Raw genomic sequence first — 21,478 nt, forward strand, 5'->3', positions numbered from 1 at the left:
TAATGAATGTGTTGTGCCATGCAAAACACACCTCCTCTCCACTCCTTCTCAGCACGGATGCTGAGAAAGCATTCAACAGAATTATTTGGGACCATCTGAAACAAGTGTTATTGAGCTTTGGCCTACCTGATTCCTATGTACAGGTTGTCTTTGCTATGTATGCTCAAGCCACAGCCCCCGTCATGGTCAATGGACACTTATCCACACCTTTCCACATACATAATGGCACCGGCCAAGGTTGTCCCCTGTCTCCCCTCCTATTCATTTTAGCTATGGAACACCTACTGGCCACTCTCTATGCAGACCCAGTTATTAAAGGCCTGAACTTGGGTGGTATAGAACAAAAGATAGCGTCTTTCGTCGATGATGTTATGATAATGACCACTAAGCAAACAGATTCCCTCCCTGCCTTTCAACGCTACCTAAACCACTATAGTAGCCTTTTCAATTTTAAGATCAATGCAAGCAAATCGTTGATACTTTGTACCGGGATCCCCCTCCGGATAAAACATTCACTGATGAAAGATTCCCTTTTTAACTGGTCCTCCCCTACCATCACATATTTAGGAGTAAAAATTAGCCCCCACATACGGTACCAGATCTTTTTTCCCTTAACTATATTCCCCTTAAGGCGTCCATATCCAATGCTATTGATACATTCTCTCCTCTGCCACCACGCTCTTTTGGCTCGACCGTAAAAACCTTCTAACTTCTCTAATCCTACCTCGTCTTACATACCTTCAGCAGGTGTTGCCAATCCCAGTTCCCAAGTCCTATTATACCTCACTCAAACAAAAGTTCAGAGCGTTCATTTGGAACGGGAAAAAAGCGAGACTTTCCTATGCACTACTGTCCCACTCCCGGCAGATAGGTGGCATTGGTCTTCCAGACCCAGAGTTGTATGGTAAGGCCATTGGGCCAAATAATATTTTTCTTATTGTTGTGAACGGTAACAATGAGGAAAACATCTAGTAAGGGACGCGGACGCGGACATGGTCGTGGTGGTGTTAGTGGACCCTCTGGTTCTGGGAGAGGACGTGGCCGTTCTGCCACAGCCACACATCCTAGTGCACCAACTACCTCAGGTCCCAGTATACGCCAGAATTTACAGCGATATTTGGTGGGGCCCAATGCCTTTCTAAGGATGGTAAGGCCTGAGCAGGTACAGGCATTAGTCAATTGGGTGGCCGACAGTGGATCCAGCACGTTCACATTATCTCCCACCCAGTCTTCTGCAGAAAGCGCACAGATGGTGCCTGAAAACCAAGCCCATCAGTCTGTCACATCACCCCCATGCATATCATGGAAACTGTCTGAGCCTCAACTTATGCAGCAGTCTCTTATGCTGTTTGAAGACTCTGCTGGCAGGGTTTCCAAAGGGCATCCACCTAGCCCTTCCCCAGCGGTGGAAGACATAGAATGCACTGACGCACAACCACTTATGTTTCCTGATGGGAAATACCACCTCAGCACGTCTCTGATGATGAAACACAGGTGCCAACTGCTGCGTCTTTCTGCAGTGTGCAGACTGAACAGGAGGTCAGGGAGGAAGACTGGGTGGAAGACGATGCAGGGGACGATGAGGTCCTAGACCCCACATGGAATGAAGGTCGTGCCACTGACTTCCAGAGTTCGGAGGAAGAGGCAGTGGTGAGACCGAGCCAACAGCGTAGCAAAAGAGGGAGCAGTGGGCAAAAGCAGAACACCTGCCGCCAAGAGACTTCACCTGCTACTGGCCGCCGCCATCTGGGACCGAGCACCCCAAAGGCAGCTTCAAGGAGTTCCCTGGCATGACAGTTCTTCAAACAATGTGCTGATGACAAGACCCGAGTGGTTTGCACGCTGTGCCATCAGAGCCTGAAGCGAGGCATTAACGTTCTGAACCTTAGCACAACCTGCATGACCAGGCACCTGCATGCAAAGCATGAACTGCAGTGGAGTAAACACCTTAAAAACAGGGAACTCACTAAGGCTCCCCCTGCTACCTCTTCTGCTGCTGCCACCTCAGCCCCTTCTTCCGCCTCTGGAGGAACGTTGTCACCTGCCGCCCAGCAAACAGAGGATGTACCACCAACACCACCACCTCCGTCACCAAGCATCTCCACCATGTCACACGGCAGCCTTTAGCTCTCCATCTCACAAACATTTGAGAGAAATTCCCACCCACCTCGATCCCTGGCCCTGAATGCCAGCATTTCTAAACTACTGGCCTATGAAATGCTGTCATTCAGGCTGGTGGACACAGACAGCTTCAAACAGCTCATGTCGCTTGCTGTCCCACAGTATGTTGTTTCCAGCCGCCACTACTTCTCCAACAGAGCCGTGCCTTCCCTGCACAACCAAGTATCCGATAAAATCAAGTGTGCACGGCGCAACGCCATCTGTGGCAAGGTCCACCTAACCACAGATACGTGGACCAGTAAGCACGGCCAGGGACGCTATATCTCCCTAACTGCACACTGGGTAAATGTAGTGGCTGCTGGGCCCCAGGAGGAGAGCTGTTTGGCGCACGTCCTTCCGCCGCCAAGGATCGCAGGGCAACATTCTTTGCCTCCTGCAGCCTCCTCCTCCTACTCGGCTTCCTCCTCCTCTTCTTCCACCTGCTCATCCAGTCAGCCACACACCTTCACCACCAACTTCAGCACAGCTCGGGGTAAACGTCAGCAGGCCATTCTGAAACTCATATGTTTGGGGGACAGGCCCCACACCGCACAGGAGTTGTGGCGGGGTATTGAACAACAGACCGTCGAGTGGTTGCTGCCGGTGAGCCTCAAGCCCGGCCTGGTGGTGTGCGATAATGGGCGAAATCTCGTTGCAGCTCTGGGACTATCCGGTTTGACGCACATCCCTTGCCTGGCGCATGTGCTGAATTTGGTGGTGCAGAAGTTCATTCACAACTACCCCGACATGTCAGAGCTGCTGCATAAAGTGCGGTCCGTCTGTGCGCGCTTCCGGCGTTCACATCCTGCCGCTGCTTGCCTGTCTGTGCTACAGCGTAACTTCGGCCTCATATGCGACGTGCCCACCAGGTGGAACTCCACCTTGCACATGCTGGACAGACTGTGCGAGCAGCAGCAGGCCATAGTGGAGTTTCAGCTGCAGCACGCACGGGTCAGTCACACTGCGGAACAGCACCACTTCACCACCAATGACTGGGCCTCCATGCGAGACCTGTGTGCCCTGTTGCGCTGTTTTGAGTACTCCACCAACATGGCCAGTGGCGATGACGCCATTATCAGCGTTACAATACCACTTCTATGTCTCCTTGAGAAAACACTTAGGGGGATATGGAAGAGGAGGTGGCCCAGGAGGAGGAGGAGGAGGAAGAGGGGTCATTTTTTGCACTTTCAGGCCAGTCTCTTCGAAGTGACTCAGAGGGAGGTTTTTTGCAACAGCAGAGGCCAGGTACAAATGTGGCCAGCCAGGGCCCACTACTGGAGGACGAGGAGGACGAGGATGAGGTGGAGGAGGATATGGATGAAGCATGTTCACAGCGGGGTGTCACCCAACGCAGCTCGGGCCCATCACTGGTCCGTGGCTGGGGGAAACGCAGGACGATGACGATACGCCTGCCACAGAGGACAGCTTGCCCTTACCTCTGGGCAGCCTGGCACACATGAGCGACTACATGCTGCAGTGCCTGCGCAATGACAGCAGAGTTGCCTACATTTTAACGTGTGTGGACTACTGGGTTGCCACCCTGCTGGATCCCCAGTACAAAGACAATGTGCCCACCTTACTTCCTGCACTGGAGTGTGATAGGAAGATGCGCGAGTACAAGCGCATGTTGGTAGACGCGCTACTGAGAGCATTCCCAAATGTCACAGGGGAACAAGTGAAAGCCCAAGGTGAAGGCAGAGGAGGAGCAGGAGGTCGGCAACGCAGCTGTGTCACGGCCAGCTCCTCTGAGGGCAGGGTTAGCATGGCAGAGATGTGGAAAAGTTTTGCCACCACGCCACAGCTAACTGCACCACCACCTGATACGGAACGTGTTAGCAGGAGGCAACATTTCACTAAAATGGTGGAACAGTACGTGTGCACACCCCTCCACGTACTGACTGATGGTTCGACCCCATTCAACTTCTGGGTCTCCAAATTGTCCACGTGGCCAGAGCTAGCCTTTTAGCACCTTGGAGGTGCTGGCCTGTCTACAGCTAATGTGGACAAGCTGATGTTTATAAAAATGAACCAGGCATGGATCCCACAGGACCTGTCCATCCCTTGTGCAGATTAGACATTTATAACTACCTCCCCTTAACCATATATTATTGTACTCCAGGGCACTTCCTCATTCAATCCTTTTTTTATTTTCATTTTACCATTATATTGCGAGGCAACCCAAAGTTGAATGAACCTCTCCTCTGTCTGGGTGTCGGGGCCTAAATATCTGACAATGGCCTGTTCCAGTGGTGGGTGACGTTAAGCCTGATTCTCTGCTATGACATGAAGCCTGAATCTCTGCTATGGGACCTCTCTCCTTTGTCTGGGTGCCGGGGCCGAAATATCTGACAATGGCCAGTTCCAGTGGTGGGTGACGTGAAGCCTGATTCTCTGCTATGACATGAAGCCTGATTCTCTGCTATGAAATGAAGCCTGATTCTCTGCTATGACATGAAGCCTGATTCTCTGCTATGGGACCTCTCTCCTCTGTCTGGGTGCCGGGGCCTAAATATCTGACAATGGCCTGTTCCAGTGGTGGGTGACGTGAGGCCTGATTCTCTGCTATGACATGAAGCCTGATTCTCTGCTATGACATGAAGCCTGATTCTCTGCTATAGGACCTCTCTCCTCTGTCTGGATGCCGGGGCCTAAATATCTGACAATGGCCTGTTCCAGTGGTGGGTGACGTGAAGCCTGATTCTCTGCTATGATATGAAGCCTCATTCTCTGCTATGACATGAAGCCTGATTCTCTGCTATGACATGAAGCCTGATTCTCTGCTATGGGACCTCTCTCCTCTGTCTGGGTGGCCAGGCCTAAATATCTGACAATGGCATGTTCCAGTGGTGTGTGACATGAAGCCTGATTCTCTGCTATGACGTGAAGCCTGATTCTCTGCTATGACATGAAGCCTAATTCTCTGCTATGAAATAAAACCTGATTCTCTGCTATGACATGAAGCCAGATTCTCTGCTATGGGACCTCTCTCCTCTTCCTGGGTGTCGGGGCCTAAATATCTGACAATGGCCTGTTCCAGTGGTGGGTGACATGAAGCCTGATTCTCTGCTCTGACATGAAGCCTGATTTTCTGCTATGGGACCTCTCTCCTCTGTCTGGGTGCCGGGGCTAAAAAAGATCTGACAGTGACCTGTTTCAGTGTTGGGTGACGTGAAGCCTGATTCTCTGCTATGACATGAAGCTTGAATCTCTGCTATGGGACCTCTCTCCTCTCTCTGAGTGCCAGGGCCTAAAAATATCTGACAGTGGCCTGTTCCAGTGTTGGGTGTCATAAAGCCTTATTCTCTGCTATGACATGAAGCCTGAATCTCTGCTATGGGACCTCTCTCCTCTCTCTGGGTGCTGGGGCCTAGAAATATCTGACAGTGTCCTGTTCGAGTGTTGGGTTACGTGAAGCCTGATTCTCTGCTATGACATGAAGCCTGATTCTCTGCTATGACATGAAGCCTGATTCTCTGCTATGACATGAAGCCTAATTCTCTGCTATGGGAACTCTCTCCTCTGTCTGGGTCCTGGGGCCTATATATGTGACAATGGCCTGTTCCAGTGGTGGGTGACGTGAAGCCTGATTCTCTGCTATGACATGAAGCCTGATTCTCTGCAATGGGACCTCTCTCCTCTGTCTGGGTGCCGGGGCCTAAATATCTGACAGTGGCCTGTTCCAGTGGTGGGTGACATGAAGCCTGATTCTCTGCTATGGGACCTCTCTCAAATTGATATTGCTTAATTTTTATTTATTTTATTTATATTTTTATTCATTTCCCTATCCACTTTTGTTTGCAGGGGATTTAGCCTTTTGCAGCCCTCTAGCCCTTCCCTGGGCTGTTTTACAGCCTTTTTAGTGCCAAAAAGTTCGGGTCCCCATTGACTTCAATGGGGTTCAGGTTCGGGGCGAAGTTCGGGTCGAGTTCGGATCCCGAACCCGAACATTTCCGGGTAGTTCGGCCGAACTTCTCGAACCCGAACATCCAGGTTTTCGCTCAACTCTACTCTTGGTCCTACTATGTCACTACCTCATACTCATACTTATTTGGTGATTTATTCTCATCAGTATCTTGTACCATTTTACACCTTATATGTGACTTGTTACTTTGTTTTATTGAAAACGAAAATAAATAATAAAAAAATAAATAAAGCTTGTTAATTGGCAGCCTTTCAACAAGCTTTATTAAATGAACGAACCCGAACTTTTCCGGCAAAGTTTGGGTTCGGGTGCGGGTACCCGAACACGGAAAAAAACGGTACGAACCCCTACAGTTCCGGTTCGCTCAACACTACTCCTGAGCAACTGTTGTTTACAAGGATCTAAGCAGAAAAAAATATAATCTAAATTAAACTACTAAAATATCCTACTAGTGTCTACACAATCGCCTACTAGGACAATTTAAGTGTGCTGTGTACAAAAATAAAAATTTCAACAGACTATACCTAGGAACTGAACACTATAAAAAAGAGGTCCTAAAGGGATACATTGTCATTTCACATGGGTAATAGCTTGGGACTCACTACCATTTCCCCAGATATCCCATATCCACTGAGAGAATATGTGCTTAGTATCTCCCTAATTGTTAAATATACTGTAATAAATATTATATTGAAATTAACTTCAATCTGATTGTAAGCCATCAGGAAGGGGAAGGGATAATTTTTTCTATTTTTGCTTCACATTTTTATTTTTACTTTTACCTTGATAACTAATAAAAACTATTTTTAAGTAATAGTGTGCAAAATTGGATAATTAAGCCGGCATAATTTCCAATTGATGTACATGAGTAATGTACATCGCCAACACACTATAGGGTCTTTCCTTTTGCTCTTATGTTAACCAAATGTTTTGTGACATGTTTTTACATGCTATGAGTATTACTGCCTGCAAGCTGTTTTTTTTTTATCATCTGTCATGCAGACTGGTCTGCTTGTTTCTATTAATTTCAAAAACAATATAAATAATAAAAAGAATAGTCTCTGTAGGTTAACCCCCCACAATTGACATCCACAAACTAAAAAGCGTACAGGTTCAAAGCACTTATATTAATATACTATATCATTTGACCTACTGTGCAAAATTTATTGATGAAAATATTTTTGGCTTAAGGTAGACTATATAATACAAGGCAATATGTGTTGACTGAATCATGGGTCTGGGAACATTTCTAAATCTCCTGATAGTAAGTATTAATGTAAAAACTCAACCAAATAGGTATGTTAGAGAATAGTGAGATATCTGAGACTTGGATTGAGTCTCCAGTTCTAAAGAATAGTGTCACAAACATATCAGCCTCCTTCTATAAGTCCTTCCACCCCTCCTGCATTATTTTATATGGGAGAATAATAGGTCTAAACTAGAGTTGAGCAAATCATTTCATAATGAACCTGGCTCGTTACGAACTTCCCAAAATTTCTTCCTGCAGACAAACCCAAAGCTTTTCAGGTTCCTTTCGGATGAAACCTGTAGGAGGGAGGTGCCCTAGCAGAACAAGCAGAATTTCAATCTGTGTTGGGCTGTGAATGAGGGTGGATAGGTTTTGTAGTGTCTGACAAAAAATTATCTTAAGGACATTGTACAGGCACAATCAACCTTATTTTCTAGTGTCAGGGACAGTGACATGGAGGTGATTTCTGAGGCTGTGCCTTGGAGCCAGGGATCTCAACATTACTCCTGCTCCTCCTCCAGCCCCAGAGAAGTCTTTCAGTGGAGTCCTCTCGATCTTTACTGCCCCTTCCTAGTGGGGTGCCTTCCTTTCTCCTAAAAGAAAACTTGATTGAAAGCCTGCCCTGGGGAGGTGGTTGTAATAGTGGCACTCATAGCAACAGTACTGGCGGTGGGGGCAGCGATAGTGGCAGTCGGGCAAATGAAGAGCAGTGTATTGAGAAGGGGGCCAAGAACCACTGGTGCGAAAGCTCAATTCCCACCTGGCCAAGTTGTTGGTTAGATCGCTGCAGTACCATTTAGCACTGTCTGCTGCCTTTAGGGAGATAATAACGTGCACTGAACTTTACTGGAAAATACAGAGCCGGTTTAATTTTTCCCAAAAAGCTATCCCTTCCTTGTACTCTCACATGGAATACTCCTTGCGATTGTCACTGTGCGGCAAGTGTCATGCCAGAGTGGACACCTGGAACAGCTGTTACAGGCAGGGACAGTACATGTCTTTCATGGCCCTGGATCAGCATTTTTCACCACAGTGGTGAGACAGCAACTCAGCAACAAGGCCAGGTCACTTTGTGTGGCAGGTGCAGCACTATGAAGTGCCTTTTGCGCTGTGGAATTAGAAGAATTTTGATATCTCTGACTTTTAGTCTAACCAGACTGTCTATTACTCTGTAATTCCTCTAGCGCCGTTCTTTGGAAACAGTAGGTTTAAAGAGCACACCAAATGCTTCAAATAACTTTTTTATTAACTTCAACTTTTCTTCATATATAACACTGCCACCTCCACAGAAGATAGTCTATGTACAAAACACGTGTTGAAAAGATATCACAAAATGCAGGTAAGCAGTTAGAAGTAACTATTTGCAGATTGGTGGATTGAAATATGGAATCTGAATGCTTGCAATTGTAGCTTGCAATTTGAAACTTGCAATTTAATTTGTATGGTTGCAATTGGTAGAACTGTAAGTAAACACACACACACATATATATATATATATATATATATATATATAGTTCAGTATACAGTTCTGAACACAATGATAACAATATGAACATCATATAACTTGTTTTAAATACCTATATTGGCCTCTTGTTCCCATAAAACTCAGCTCTCAGTGGAGTGAATATCTCTTTAGCTCCTGTCTCTGGTGAATAATGATTCTAGCAGCAGGAGCTGGGGGAATTCCCAGACAGGCTGTGTGTCATCGGTGAAAACTCTTGCTGTGTGAGAAGCTGGCTGTGATTGGTCCAGACTTCTGCCCAGCAACAACAGATTAACACTATGCTTTCTGTTGTTTCTGCTGTGTCACTGAGCTTAACTTACATTACAAAATGAATCTTAAAGGCATATTATCTTTTTCTGCTTCTGTGAACACAAAATAAACCAGTTACAGTCATGTGAAAAAATTAGGACACCCTTTGAAAGCATGTGGTTTTTTGTTACATTTTTAATAAAAGGTTATTTCATCTCCGTTTCAACAATACAGAGAGATTAAAGTAATCCAACTAAACAAAGAAAACTGAAGAAAAGTCTTTTCAAGATCTTCTGTAAATGTCATTCTACAAAAATGCCTATTCTAACTGAGGAAAAAGATAGGACACCCTCACATGTATTACCTCTTAAATTGGCTCAGATCTCACACAGGTATATCACACCAGGTGCACATAATTAGTAGATCGTTACTCTGCATGTTGAATGAGGCTTGCCCTATTTAAACCTCAGACATTTAGTTTGGTGTGCTCCTGACTGTTGAAGTGAGAGTGAGCACCATGGTGAGAGCAAAAGAGCTGTCAGAGGACTTCAGAAAAAAGATTGTAGCAGCCTATAAGTCTGGGAAGGGATTTAAAAAGATCTCAAAAGATTTTGAAATCAGCCATTCCACTGTCCGGAAGATAGTCTACAAGTGGAGGGCTTTCAAAACAACTGCCAACATGCCCAGGACTGGTCGCCCCAGCAAGTTCACCCCAAGAGCAGACCGCAAGATGCTAAAAGAGGTCTCCAAAAACCCTAAAGTGTCATCTCGAGAACTACAGCAGGCTCTGGCTACTGTTGATGTAGAAGTACATGCCTCTACAATCAGAAAGAGACTGTACAAGTTTAACTTGCATGGGAGGTGTGCAAGGAGGAAACCTTTGCTTTCCAAGAGAAACATCGAGGCCAGACTGAAATTTGCCAGAGATAAAGTTGACAAAGACCAGGACTTCTGGAATAATGTTCTTTGGACAGATGAGTCCAAAATTGAATTATTTGGACACAACAGCAGAGGACATGTTTGGCGTAAACCAAACACAGCATTCCAAGAAAAGAACCTCATACCAACTGTGAAGCATGGAGGTGGAAGTGTCATGGTTTGGGGCTGCTTTGCTGCAGCAGGACCTGGTCAGCTCACCATCATAGAATCCACGATGAATTCTACTGTGTATCAGAAGGTGCTTGAAGAACATGTGAGACCATCAGTTAGAAAATTAAAGCTGAAGCGGAACTGGACCATGCAACATGACAATGACCCAAAACATACTAGTAAATCAACCAAAGATTGGCTGAAAAAGAAGAAATGGAGAGTCCTGGAATGGCCAAGTCAAAGTCCAGATTTGAATCCCATTGAGATGCTGTGGGGTGACTTGAAAAGGGCTGTACGTGCAAGAAACCCTTCAAACATCTCACAGCTGAAAAAGTTCTGCATTGAGGAGTGGGGTAAAATTTCCTCAGACCGATGTCGAAGACTGGTAGATGGCTACAAGAACCGTCTCACTGCAGTTATTTCAGCCAAAGGAGGTAACACTCGCTCTTAGGGGCAAGGGTGTCCTATCTTTTTCCTCAGTTAGAATAGGCATTTTTGTAGAATGACATTTACAGAAGATCTTGAAAAGACTTTTCTTCAGTTTTCTTTGTTTAGTCGGATTACTTTAATCTCTCTGTATTGTTGAAACGGAGATGAAATAACCTTTTATTAAAAATGTTACAAAAAACCACATGCTTTCAAAGGGTGTCCTAATTTTTTCACATGACTGTATATGACATCCAAAACATGATGTCACAGTAAATAACTCTGCTTTTGTTTTTAATACTTAAACATTGGAACTGTATTAAGTTTATTGGCAGGTTTAGCTGTAGACACATATAAGCTATACTAGCAACCTAGGACAGGTCTTAGCTGGCCAGCTATACTTTGTCCCCATTCCCCCCCCCCCCAGTTTTTGTCAGCCTTGTTCCCACATCAGGTACTTATCCTTCTCCTCCAAATCCTCTTTAATTGATATGCTCTCGTCCCCAACAACAGCAGGGCACAGCATTGCTCCTACTCCCCCGACTTCCTATCACATGTGTCAAGTCAAGAGTTGCCATGCCGTGTTGGAACTGATCAACCTGGGATAGAGCAACCACACCTGCAAGCTGTTTCTAAATTACATAAAGCAGCAAACTTGCTGCTGGCTAACATCCCACCGACTCCAACTGGGCAAGATGGTCAGCGACAATGGCCACAACATCATTGCTGCCCTGAACATGGGGGAAATTACACAGCTCCCTGCATGGTGCACATCATCAACCTTGTTGTGTAACACTTTTTAAATAATTACTCTGGCTTGCGCATGGTGCTGGCAATGTTAAGGAGACTGTCCAAGCATTTCAGCCATTTTTACATGGCGAGAAATGCTTTCCTAGATTTGCAGTGACAAAACAGTCTGCCATTACACTGCTTAAATTGCAAAGTTCCAACTCACTGGAATTCAACATTGTACATGCTCAAGCATCTGTACAGGCAGCAGAAGCCATGAATGATTTTGTTATGCACCAGACAGCCTTAGCAGCAAGGTGTTGTTTTGAAGTTAGCCAGTGGCAGCTTATCCGACAGGCCTGTCGGGTGCTAAAGCCCTTCAAAGAGGTCACAAAGTAGGCCATTAGATACAGCTGTGGCATGAACAATCTCATCCCTCTCATATTTATCATATCATATCTCATATTTATCTTAGAATAGACCCTAACACTCTGCAGGGGACGACTGCAGAAGGAGAATATCTAACGCATCTTGCTGTCCGCACTACAGCTGCTGGGGACATACTGTCACGGATGCGGTGTGGGTGGAAAACTCTTCACCGAGCACAGGAGAGAAGGGGATAGGAATGAGGCCTGGAAACTATGGTAAAGGAGAAGGTCACCTCCTAGAACAATCCTAACCCAAGTCCTGACTAATTATCAGTATGAACTGACCTTGATGGTAGGAAAGTTCATACACAGGAACCTAGAGCCCTAACAAACCCTGTAGGTCCATGGTATAGTAACAGGACTTGAGACAACCTATTCCTCCACCGGAAGGATCAACAGGAGTATCCCTCAGGCCTGGATACAACAGACAGGGGAATACAAAAAACAAAATACAAATAGGAAAGATGACACTTAACTTCACGTGGAGCAAAGGCAGTGCCAGGAGCTCAACCGAGAAACAACAACCAGCAAGCCCAAAGTCCAGAAACTGAAGTTATAAATCCCTAGAAGGGGTAAGCAGTAATAAATAGGGGAGGTTAAATGACAAAACCAACAACACCTGTTTTTGGCCTGCACCTGGTTTTGGCTGGCAATCACTGATGGAAATAACTGACTAAATAACTGACTTGTGAACTTAGCCTAACACTGGGAAAGAACTTCAACAAAGCTTTATTGATGTTGATGTTATCATTGTGTCCACAATCAATGGGGATGGCTCTCTAAAAGTGCTGGTTGTCGGGGACCCTAGTAGCACTGGTATGTATACAGATGTAGCTGAGCTAAAATTGACTCTTATAACACATGGCACAGTGTTATCTTGGGTATCTCGTGACAAAAGCCGCTGAAATCCATATGTTAACAATTAAGTTTAGCTTGGCTGCTAGAGATGAGTGAATAATTGAAAAGTTCGATCCAGCTGATTCACTGAATTTTACAAAAAAAATTGCTTTGGGACCAATTACTTTATCACGAAGCACATTTTTTTGTAGGTAGCGGGTGCAATGACAGGGAGCTGCTATAGCTCCACCCCCATCATTGTACCCCTCAAATGTCGTGTTCATACATGATCGCGGCATCTGAGTGTAAAAACAGTGTAAAATTAACAATACATTTTTTTTTTAATCAAACTTACCGTCTCCATTTGCTCACGACAGGCTGGCTGCCGCCATCTTGCTTGAAGATCTGGAGCAAAATCTTGCACGGCGCGAAATTACGTCATCACGCCGGCCGGCGTGGTGGCTTCATACATAACAACACACAGGATTTTGGCCGAGATCTTCAATCAAGATGGAGGCTGGTGGCCTATCGCGAGCAAATGAAGGAGGTAAGTTTGAATTTTTTTGTTTTTTACACTATTTCAGGTTAAATCGATTTCCTGACACTAAGCACGAGAAAATTAGGCTTCGAGGCAAATCAAATTTATCCTGAAATTCAGATCAAATTCCACTTCATGGAATTCGATTTGCTCATCTCTATTGGCTGCATCTGGACTGTAACACGGTGTCTGAAAAGTACTGGAGGGGGTACATATCTGACCCATAATGCTCAGATGAGTGAGGTAAAAATAATCCAGGGCTGTCACAGCAAAGTGTAGTTTGCTAAGGCACTTTTTGGGCTGTTTTTTTTTTTTATGAAATAGTGGCTAGTTTGGTAGTGGGGCCTGCCATTCCCTCCCTACTCCATTACAACTGTTTCCCCTAGCCTGAGGCAAACCCAGGTATAGCTACTGAGATCATTACTGGAAGACTAAAAACAAGACTGGAAAGCCCATTCAGAGTCAGGGTCATAAAGCCCAATGACCTGCTGTGTTTTCCTAAGTGCATAGGTGAGGAAAACCGCTGTTTAGTTAGTGTCCAGACAGACAGGTGCATTATTTTGTTTCTGTGTATTTCATGTGGCTTGGTAAAAGTCAAAGTTGAACTTTGATGCCACTATGCTCTTTCTGCAGGACAATAAACCTTGTTTTGGACTTTTAAAATGACGAATCCTGCAAAGTCTGTCATTACCAACTCTACATACAGTTCCGTCGGAGTGAGGGGTATAGGTGACTTGTTGACTAGCAGTGCCGCTGATTCCTTACCCTTTTTCTCCTACATACAGTGCCTTGCAAAAATATTCACCCCCTTGACTTTTTTTGTATTTTGGTGCCTCACAACCTGTAATTAACATGGATTGTTTGAAGATTTGCATAATTTAATTTACAGAACATGATCACAACTTTGAAGATGTTTTTTATTTTTATTTATTGTGAAGCAAACAACAAAATAGGACAAAATAATAGAAAAAGTCAATGTGCATAACTATTCACTCCCCTAACGTCAATACTTTGTAAAGCCACCTTTTGTGGCTCTACACATCTTACACATCTTATCCCACATCTTACCACTGGGATTTTTGCCCATTCCTCCTTGTAAAACTGCTCCAGCTCCTTCAAGTTGGATGGTTTGCGCTTGTGAACAGCAATCTTTAAGTCTGACCAAAGAATTTCTATAGGATTGCGATCTGAGCTTTGATTAGGCCATTCCAACACATTTACATGTTTACCTTTAAACCAGTCAAGTGTTGCTTTAGCAATGTGTTTGGTGTCATTGTCCTGCTGGAAGGTGAACCTCCGTCCTAGCCTCAAATCACGCAGAGTGGGACAGGTTTTGCTCAAGAATATCCCATTATTTAGCACCATCCATCTTTCCCTCAACTATGACCAGTTTCCCAGTCCTGGCTGCTGAAAAACATCCCCACAGCATGATGCTGCCACCACCATGTCTTACTGTGGGGATGGTGTTCTTTGGGTGATGTGATGTGTTGAGTTTGCACCAGACATAGCGTTTTCTTTGATGGCCAAAAAGTTCAATTTTAGTCTCATCAGACCAGGATACCTTCCTCCATACATCTTGGGAGTCTTCCACATGCCTTTATGCAAACTCACAAAGTGCCTTTTTGTTTTTTGCTGAAAGTAATGGCTTTCTTCTGGCCACTCTGCCATAAAGCCCAACTCTATGGAGCTAAAGGCTTATTGTCGTCCTATGTACAGATACTCCAGTCTCTGCTGTGGAACTCTGCAGCAAATCCAGGGTTACCTTAGGTCTCTGTGCTGCCTCTCTGATTAATGCCCTCCTTGCTCGGTCCGTGAGTTCTGGTGGGCATCCGTCTCTTGGCAGGTTTGCTGTTGTGCCATGTTCTTTCCATTTGGTTATGATAGATTTGATGGTGCTCCTGGGGATCATCAAAGATTTGAATATTTTTTTTATAACCTAACCCTGACTTATACTTCTCAACAACATTGTCCCTTACTTCTTTGGAGAGTTCCTTGGTCTTCATGGCAGTGTTTGGTTAGTGATGCCTCTTGCTTAGGTGTTTCAGCCTTTGGGGCCTTTCAAAAAAGGTGTGTATATGTAATGACAGATCATGTGACACTTAGATTGCTCACAGGTGGACATCATTTCACTAATTATGTGACTTTTGAAGGTAATTGGTTGCACCAGAGCTTTTTATGGGTTTCCTAACAAAGGGGGTGAATACATATGCACATGCCAATTTTCTGTTTTCTAGTTCTAAACAATAGTTTTATTTTTATATATTTCTCATTTCAATTCACCAACTTAGACTATTGTGTTCTGATCCATCACATAAAATTCAGATTAACAAAACATTGAACTTAAAGGGAACCTGTCATGTGGATATTTGATTATAATCTAACTAATTACATACAATCATTAACTACTAAAAAGTACCTTAGATGTATTCACTTACTGGTGTGACAGATGGTTACCTCATAATATACACACAAAGATGCCGCATGCCGCATGCTAATGAGCTGATTTGAGTCCAGCGTGATGTCAGTGAGTCCAGCGTATATTTAATTCAGAGCTATAGCCACTCCCCTGCCCACCTGCTGCTGATTCATATGGAAAATAACTGTCATTCAGCAGCAGGTGGGCGGGGAGAGTCAGGAGCTCATGAATATTCATGACTCATCATTATCAGCTGGAGCTTTTCAATACAAGATGTTGGCATATTGACTGGGTCAATTAAAGAAAGTGACCCAGCATTTTGCTAAGAGAATCAGTCACTTATTTATGTTGTCCTTAGTTAGGACACCATAAAACTGGTGACAGGTTCCCTTCAAGGCTGTAATGTAACAAAACACGAAAAAAGTCAAGGGGGTGAATACTTTTGCAAGGCACTGTACATGTACAGATCTGAACAATGACTACTGGAGATCATTGTCATTATGAAATGGAGCAGGTGAAGCAATTAAATAGTGTCCCCTGCTCATTACATTGTTTACCTTGCCCTGAGACTAAAATTGTGAATCTCAAGAGTAGAATGGAGGTTTTTATACAACCCAGAATCAGAGTCATTGCCACATACTCAGGAAGCTGAGTGGGTGTAATTCTTTCTAGCGTGTATTTTATGTCTTTTTTCAATTCACGTTGACTTCCAGAATACTAGTATATTCAAGCCGAGAACTCATTCAGACTTTTTGACATTAGAAAAATTTTGTGACAGAAAATATGAAATAATTTTTTCATTCTTCAGCAGCCTGAGTGTACACATAGAACCTGCTGTAGAACCCAACAACGAAAAGAACCCATCTTCACTCAGGGGTAAGTTGCAGTCCATAATGGCTATGGAATCAGTTGATGGAAAAGGGCTGAGGAAAATTGAATGGGGCTGTATCTGAAGTTTTGCTCTGAAGCTTGTGGTTAGATTATAATTACATATCAGGCTGGTCTTTGCCAGGTATTTTTCGTGATTCCTTCACATACAGTATGTCCTTCCTTAAACTCACCTTTTGCTCAACATAACCCAAGATGACTGGTACTAGATGACTAGCTTTGAAAGGAAAAAAATAAAAGATTTGGAATGTCTCAATAGCTTTGTGCCAGTAATTTGTTATACATTGTTTGCAGATTTCTATTATTTCTATCCTCTCAACATTTTCGAAGTGTGTTTAGAAACGAGAACTGAGTTAATCAAGAGGAAATGTCACATGTTTCTGACAGATTCATCATTAGTAAAGACAGAATACAGCTCACATTATAGTGCCTATAACAAACATAGAGTTCATGTTTTATCTTTAGGACAGCCCAAGTGTTATGTTCTTCTCTGGCAACGTAGATCTGCTTACATTCAGGTCCAGCAGAGCAGGACTTATGGAGCACACATCAAGCAGGTCTTAAGGAGTACACATGAAGTTAAAGTCAAGTTTATTTGTCATACACAACACAATACATGTAATAACGTGCAGTGAAATGCTTAGATGATAGTCTGTTACACTTAAAGAAAAAGGAAAAAAAATAAACTGGTAGCCCTGGTACAGCTGAGCAAAAAGGCAGATGGGGAAGAATTGAAGAGCTGATGCTGAGGACTGATGAGGCAGAGCTTAAGGGTGCAAAGCCGATTTGGGATAGGGTGCAGCCCTGGATCTGGGATAGGTTACTAACACTCAGGTGCAAAAAACTTTTTAAGGGGCATGCAACTCTTAATAAATTTGGTGCAATTTATTTTGATGAAGAATACTTTAAAACTGACATACCAAACCACAGGGTAAAAAAATCCATCTTTTTGGTCTATTTGTGGCTGAAACTACAACCTTACAAGCGTTTTTCTGGTATATCATGATAAAGTATTCAGATTATATTGTGAGAAATTAGAGTCCTTAATGAGATTCACAGAAAAGTAAGGATGGACACCTCCGTATTCATTTTCCTGGCACTTTTTGTAAAAGTTTAGTAATTACTTCAAAATCATAGATAGTAGTATTTACATTAACATAAGATGTTTTATGGATGTTGTACATAACAGTGAATACTGTACATGGGGAGATGCATTCCTTACCATATTCTTTGAAAAGGTAGCACTAATGGTTTATTCACCTTTAACCGACCCTATAAAAAGAGCCTGACTTCTCAGCCTCATTGTGTTTCTTTATTGTCTAACCAAGTGTCCATGGGCAGTTAACGCATGTTCCTTGCCTAGGGATTATTAGATACTTGACAAATGTCATGTAAAACTAAACAACTACAATTGATATCACAATATTCCAGGGGAGAAGAGCATAATTTTCTCCTGATCTTGAGTCCAGAAACCTTTTGAAGACTTTTATTCACACTGTATTTGGTGTAGCAGTAAAGCAAATTGTCTGTGAACCTGAAGGTGTTCAGCCCTTATCAGATGAAGTGACCTTTTTCCTGTTAGCTGCTTGAAGAACAGTGACAAATAAAACTAATGCCCATACAATTTTTTTCTTTAGGAGAAGCCTAATGCAGAGGAGCCATTTTTGAGATATCCTCCAATTCTTACAGGCTGTATTTATAAAACAAAATGGTATATTGCGTGGTTGTGTGGCTTTTCGAATGTGGGCATGCTGTGATCAAGAACTGTGGAGCAGAACGGGACAAATCAGGCCCTAACTAAACTAATGAGACTTCACTGTTTAGCCACTTAGTATTGTTAATGGCCCCACAGACCCTGAAATTGCAACAGGCACCTACCCCCTGGGTCCTTTTAAGTGGAAAAAGTACTTGTTTTTGTGACGCCAGTTGCAGTGAAGCAACAAGGGCACATGCTTTAAGTGATATTGTGGATGGTACCCAGGTGTAGGAATGCCAGAGTGGTGTAGGGTGGCCTACAATGTCCCTTTATGTCTTGTAAACATGTCACGGTGCTCCTACCTGGATGCGCTGGACCCCAGGTGTTGGCTCCAAAGCAATTAAAGGGGGGTTGTTGATGAAAGGGATGAAGAAATAAATTGAGTCCAGACCTTGTGATGAAGTTGATAACAGTTTTTATTTCATTAAACGTTTCTCCAAACAGTCTCAGGCTTTGTCTTGGTTCCCAGCAGGCTTCAGCATTAAAACTGTGGCAGGCAAACCCCTCTCTGCTACATCTGTTGCTCTCTGGCTCTGTTGTACTAGCAGGGTTGCTGTATAACTTAGCTTCCTCTGGATGCTGCAACTTCTCTTGGTAGTCTGACTCTAGGTTTGTCCAGGGGACTTTTCCTCCTGGCTTCAGAAGCTCCAAGATGTGCCTCCACATCCAGCAGAGCTGAAGGTGCTCCAGCTGGCGTACACAAGGCACGTCCAGCAGGGACGTGCGCCTGCTTCCTTCCCCTAGCAGGGGTAAGCTAGACCTTCCCCTAGCAGGGGTAAGCTAGGACTAACTAAATCCGGTCCCCACCCATCCTGCAGGAAATGGGACTCGCCCACTCCTCCGCAGAGGAGGGTTAGAATGGAATGGAAAGCTCAGTTCTACCCAACTGTAGCTCTGCCATGTTTGCTGCCACCTGCTGTTGAACCAGGCACATTACATGATAAAATAACCAGTTTCAAAAAATAGATAGGCACAGTGTGACGGTCCTGCAATAAATACACAAAATGACGTTAGGTTAACCATAGAAGATAGTAGTGGGGTGCAGAAGTGGTAATGCACTCTGGGACAGTACACAATAACCCATGACCATTAGCAATGCAGACCGGCTTAAACAGTGTGGTCTCATTACTTGAACTAAAGTCCGTACGGCCACAAGTTTCTTGATCGCAGCATGTCCATGTCCCGAATGCCACATGACTGTGCTGTATATACATACCCTAAGTCCCAGTACCATCAGAGATCAGATCTCCATACTGAGGAAATAAAAACAAATTTTTTTGTAGACTCAATAGGCCAAAGGCAAGGTGGAAAAACATAAAATCTAAAAGGAACACTATTTGCACCTGCTATGAAAGAGAACCCTGGAATTCTTGTTCAAAAGGGAGTACTTGTAGGCAGTTATGGTCAGTTCGCAGTGTTCGCCAGCGAACACATGCGGGCTGCCATCTTTAGTAAGGTAGACTCACCCGTCAGGCGATGCACAGGTAAGCCCTTACCTATGCCTGTACCGCGAGCCATTCTGAAATCAAATGCGGTCCCCGGGAGCAGGCAGTTCCGAGAACAGCCGCTGGGGGCCTTCATCGGGCTGTTCTCGGAACTGTCTGCTCTCGGTGACTGCATTTGATTTCAGAACGTCTCGAGGCACAGGCACAGGTAAGGGCTTACCTGTGCATCGCCGGATGGGTCAGTCTACATTACTAAAGATGGCAGGCCGCACTGACATCACTGCTTGTAGGAAAGAGATGTCACTTGTTGATTCAAAAGGTAGTATTCCTGCTGCTATATTAATTTATATTTACTTTCCTAGGAATTGGCGACAAACATGAACAATAAGACGTTGGCCACTGAAGTGATTCTTCTAGGATTTACCAATGACGTAAAAACTAATATCTGTTTATTTCCTATATTTTTCTTGATCTACATGTTCTGTGTATTTGGAAACTCTCTTATCATATGTCTCATCATACTGACTCCTTCCTTACACACTCCAATGTACTTCTTCCTCGTGAATTTATCCTTCGTAGACTTGAGTTATTCCTCATCAGGAATACCGAAGCTGCTTGTAGACCTCTTATCCACTCGTAAGACAATATCTGTCATTGGTTGCCTCATACAGTTCAAAGCTGTCTTATTGATAGGAGTCACTGAATGCCAACTTCTTGCCGTCATGGCTTATGACCGATACATTGCCATCTGCCGCCCCCTCCACTACCACGTTCTCATGCGGTGGAGTGTGTGCTGCTATCTTGCGGCCTTCACTTGGATATTCAGTTTCATAAATGTAACCATCCCATCCTTTGCAATGCCCATAACTCTGTGTAATCCCAACAAGATCAACCATTTCATGTGTGAGGTCCTATCGGTGTTGAGGTTGTCATGTTATGATACCTCCCTTCAAGAGCTTGTAATATTTAGTATAGGCTTTATTGTTCTTTTTCTACCTTTCGGGCTAATTATTGTGTCATATGCTTGTATTATATCATCTGTTCTGAAGATTCACTCAGCAGGAAGGTCGAAGGCTTTTTCCACTTGTACTTCACATATTACTGTGGTGGCAATGTTTTTGGGGGCTTTTATGGTGACTTATTTAAGACCAGTGACGGAATCTGTGAACAAGGACAAATATTTTTTTATTTTTTGTGTTATGATATCTCCAACGTTAAATCCTCTCATTTATAGTTTGAACAACAGAGAAGTTAAAAAAATTCTTGCAAAATATATTTTACAATTAAATCAGACTCTCTGTGTAAGTGTATCGTGCAAGTTACCGGCCAGGAGTTAGATAAGAGCATGAAGTGGTAAGGGTCAGACTTGTATGGAGTTATCTGCACAGTTGATTACATTATTTATCTGGGCACCGTATATAGCATTTTGCATAGATACTGTATGCACTGATTATCTAAGCACTTTCTGGGCAAAGTGAAGCAATATTTGCACTTTGTTTAATGTTCACTACAGCACAATATAACACAACTATCAAAGCAATGTTTGGACATTTGTTTTTTAAATGGGCACAGTTTATTAGACAATGTATTGTTTCTACTTTGTTCTGTATCATGCTATTGAGTGAGGATCGTGGAGGTATTATTTTGGTAATGTAATGTATGTACAGTTGTGTTCTGACCATTAAATGTCTACGGGGTAGGAAGGGGGTACCTAAGGACATTGTGAAGGGTGTGGTTTCTCAAGTGGTTTCCTTATAAAAGACAGTTGCTTAATATAGGCCTCAATGGCCTAAAAATATTTCAGTGAATATTTATTACAGTCCAGGCTTTTTATCTCTCTGT

The 21,478-nt window shown here is 43.8% G+C and overlaps 1 protein-coding gene across 1 annotated transcript; it reads left to right on the forward strand.

The window, feature by feature from the left end:
• The first annotated feature begins 12,523 nt into the window (after positions 1-12,523).
• On the forward strand, positions 12,524-21,036 carry LOC122933757 (olfactory receptor 13-like). Its single transcript, XM_044288743.1, has 4 exons — positions 12,524-12,572; positions 12,971-13,140; positions 16,356-16,423; positions 19,999-21,036. The coding sequence occupies exon 4, from the start codon at positions 20,014-20,016 to the stop codon at positions 20,971-20,973; it is 960 nt and encodes a 319-aa protein (XP_044144678.1). The 5' UTR covers positions 12,524-12,572; positions 12,971-13,140; positions 16,356-16,423; positions 19,999-20,013; the 3' UTR covers positions 20,974-21,036.
• The last annotated feature ends 442 nt before the right edge of the window (positions 21,037-21,478 follow it).

This window comes from Bufo gargarizans, chromosome 4 (genome assembly GCF_014858855.1).
Source record: "Bufo gargarizans isolate SCDJY-AF-19 chromosome 4, ASM1485885v1, whole genome shotgun sequence".
NCBI lineage: Eukaryota > Metazoa > Chordata > Amphibia > Anura > Bufonidae > Bufo > Bufo gargarizans.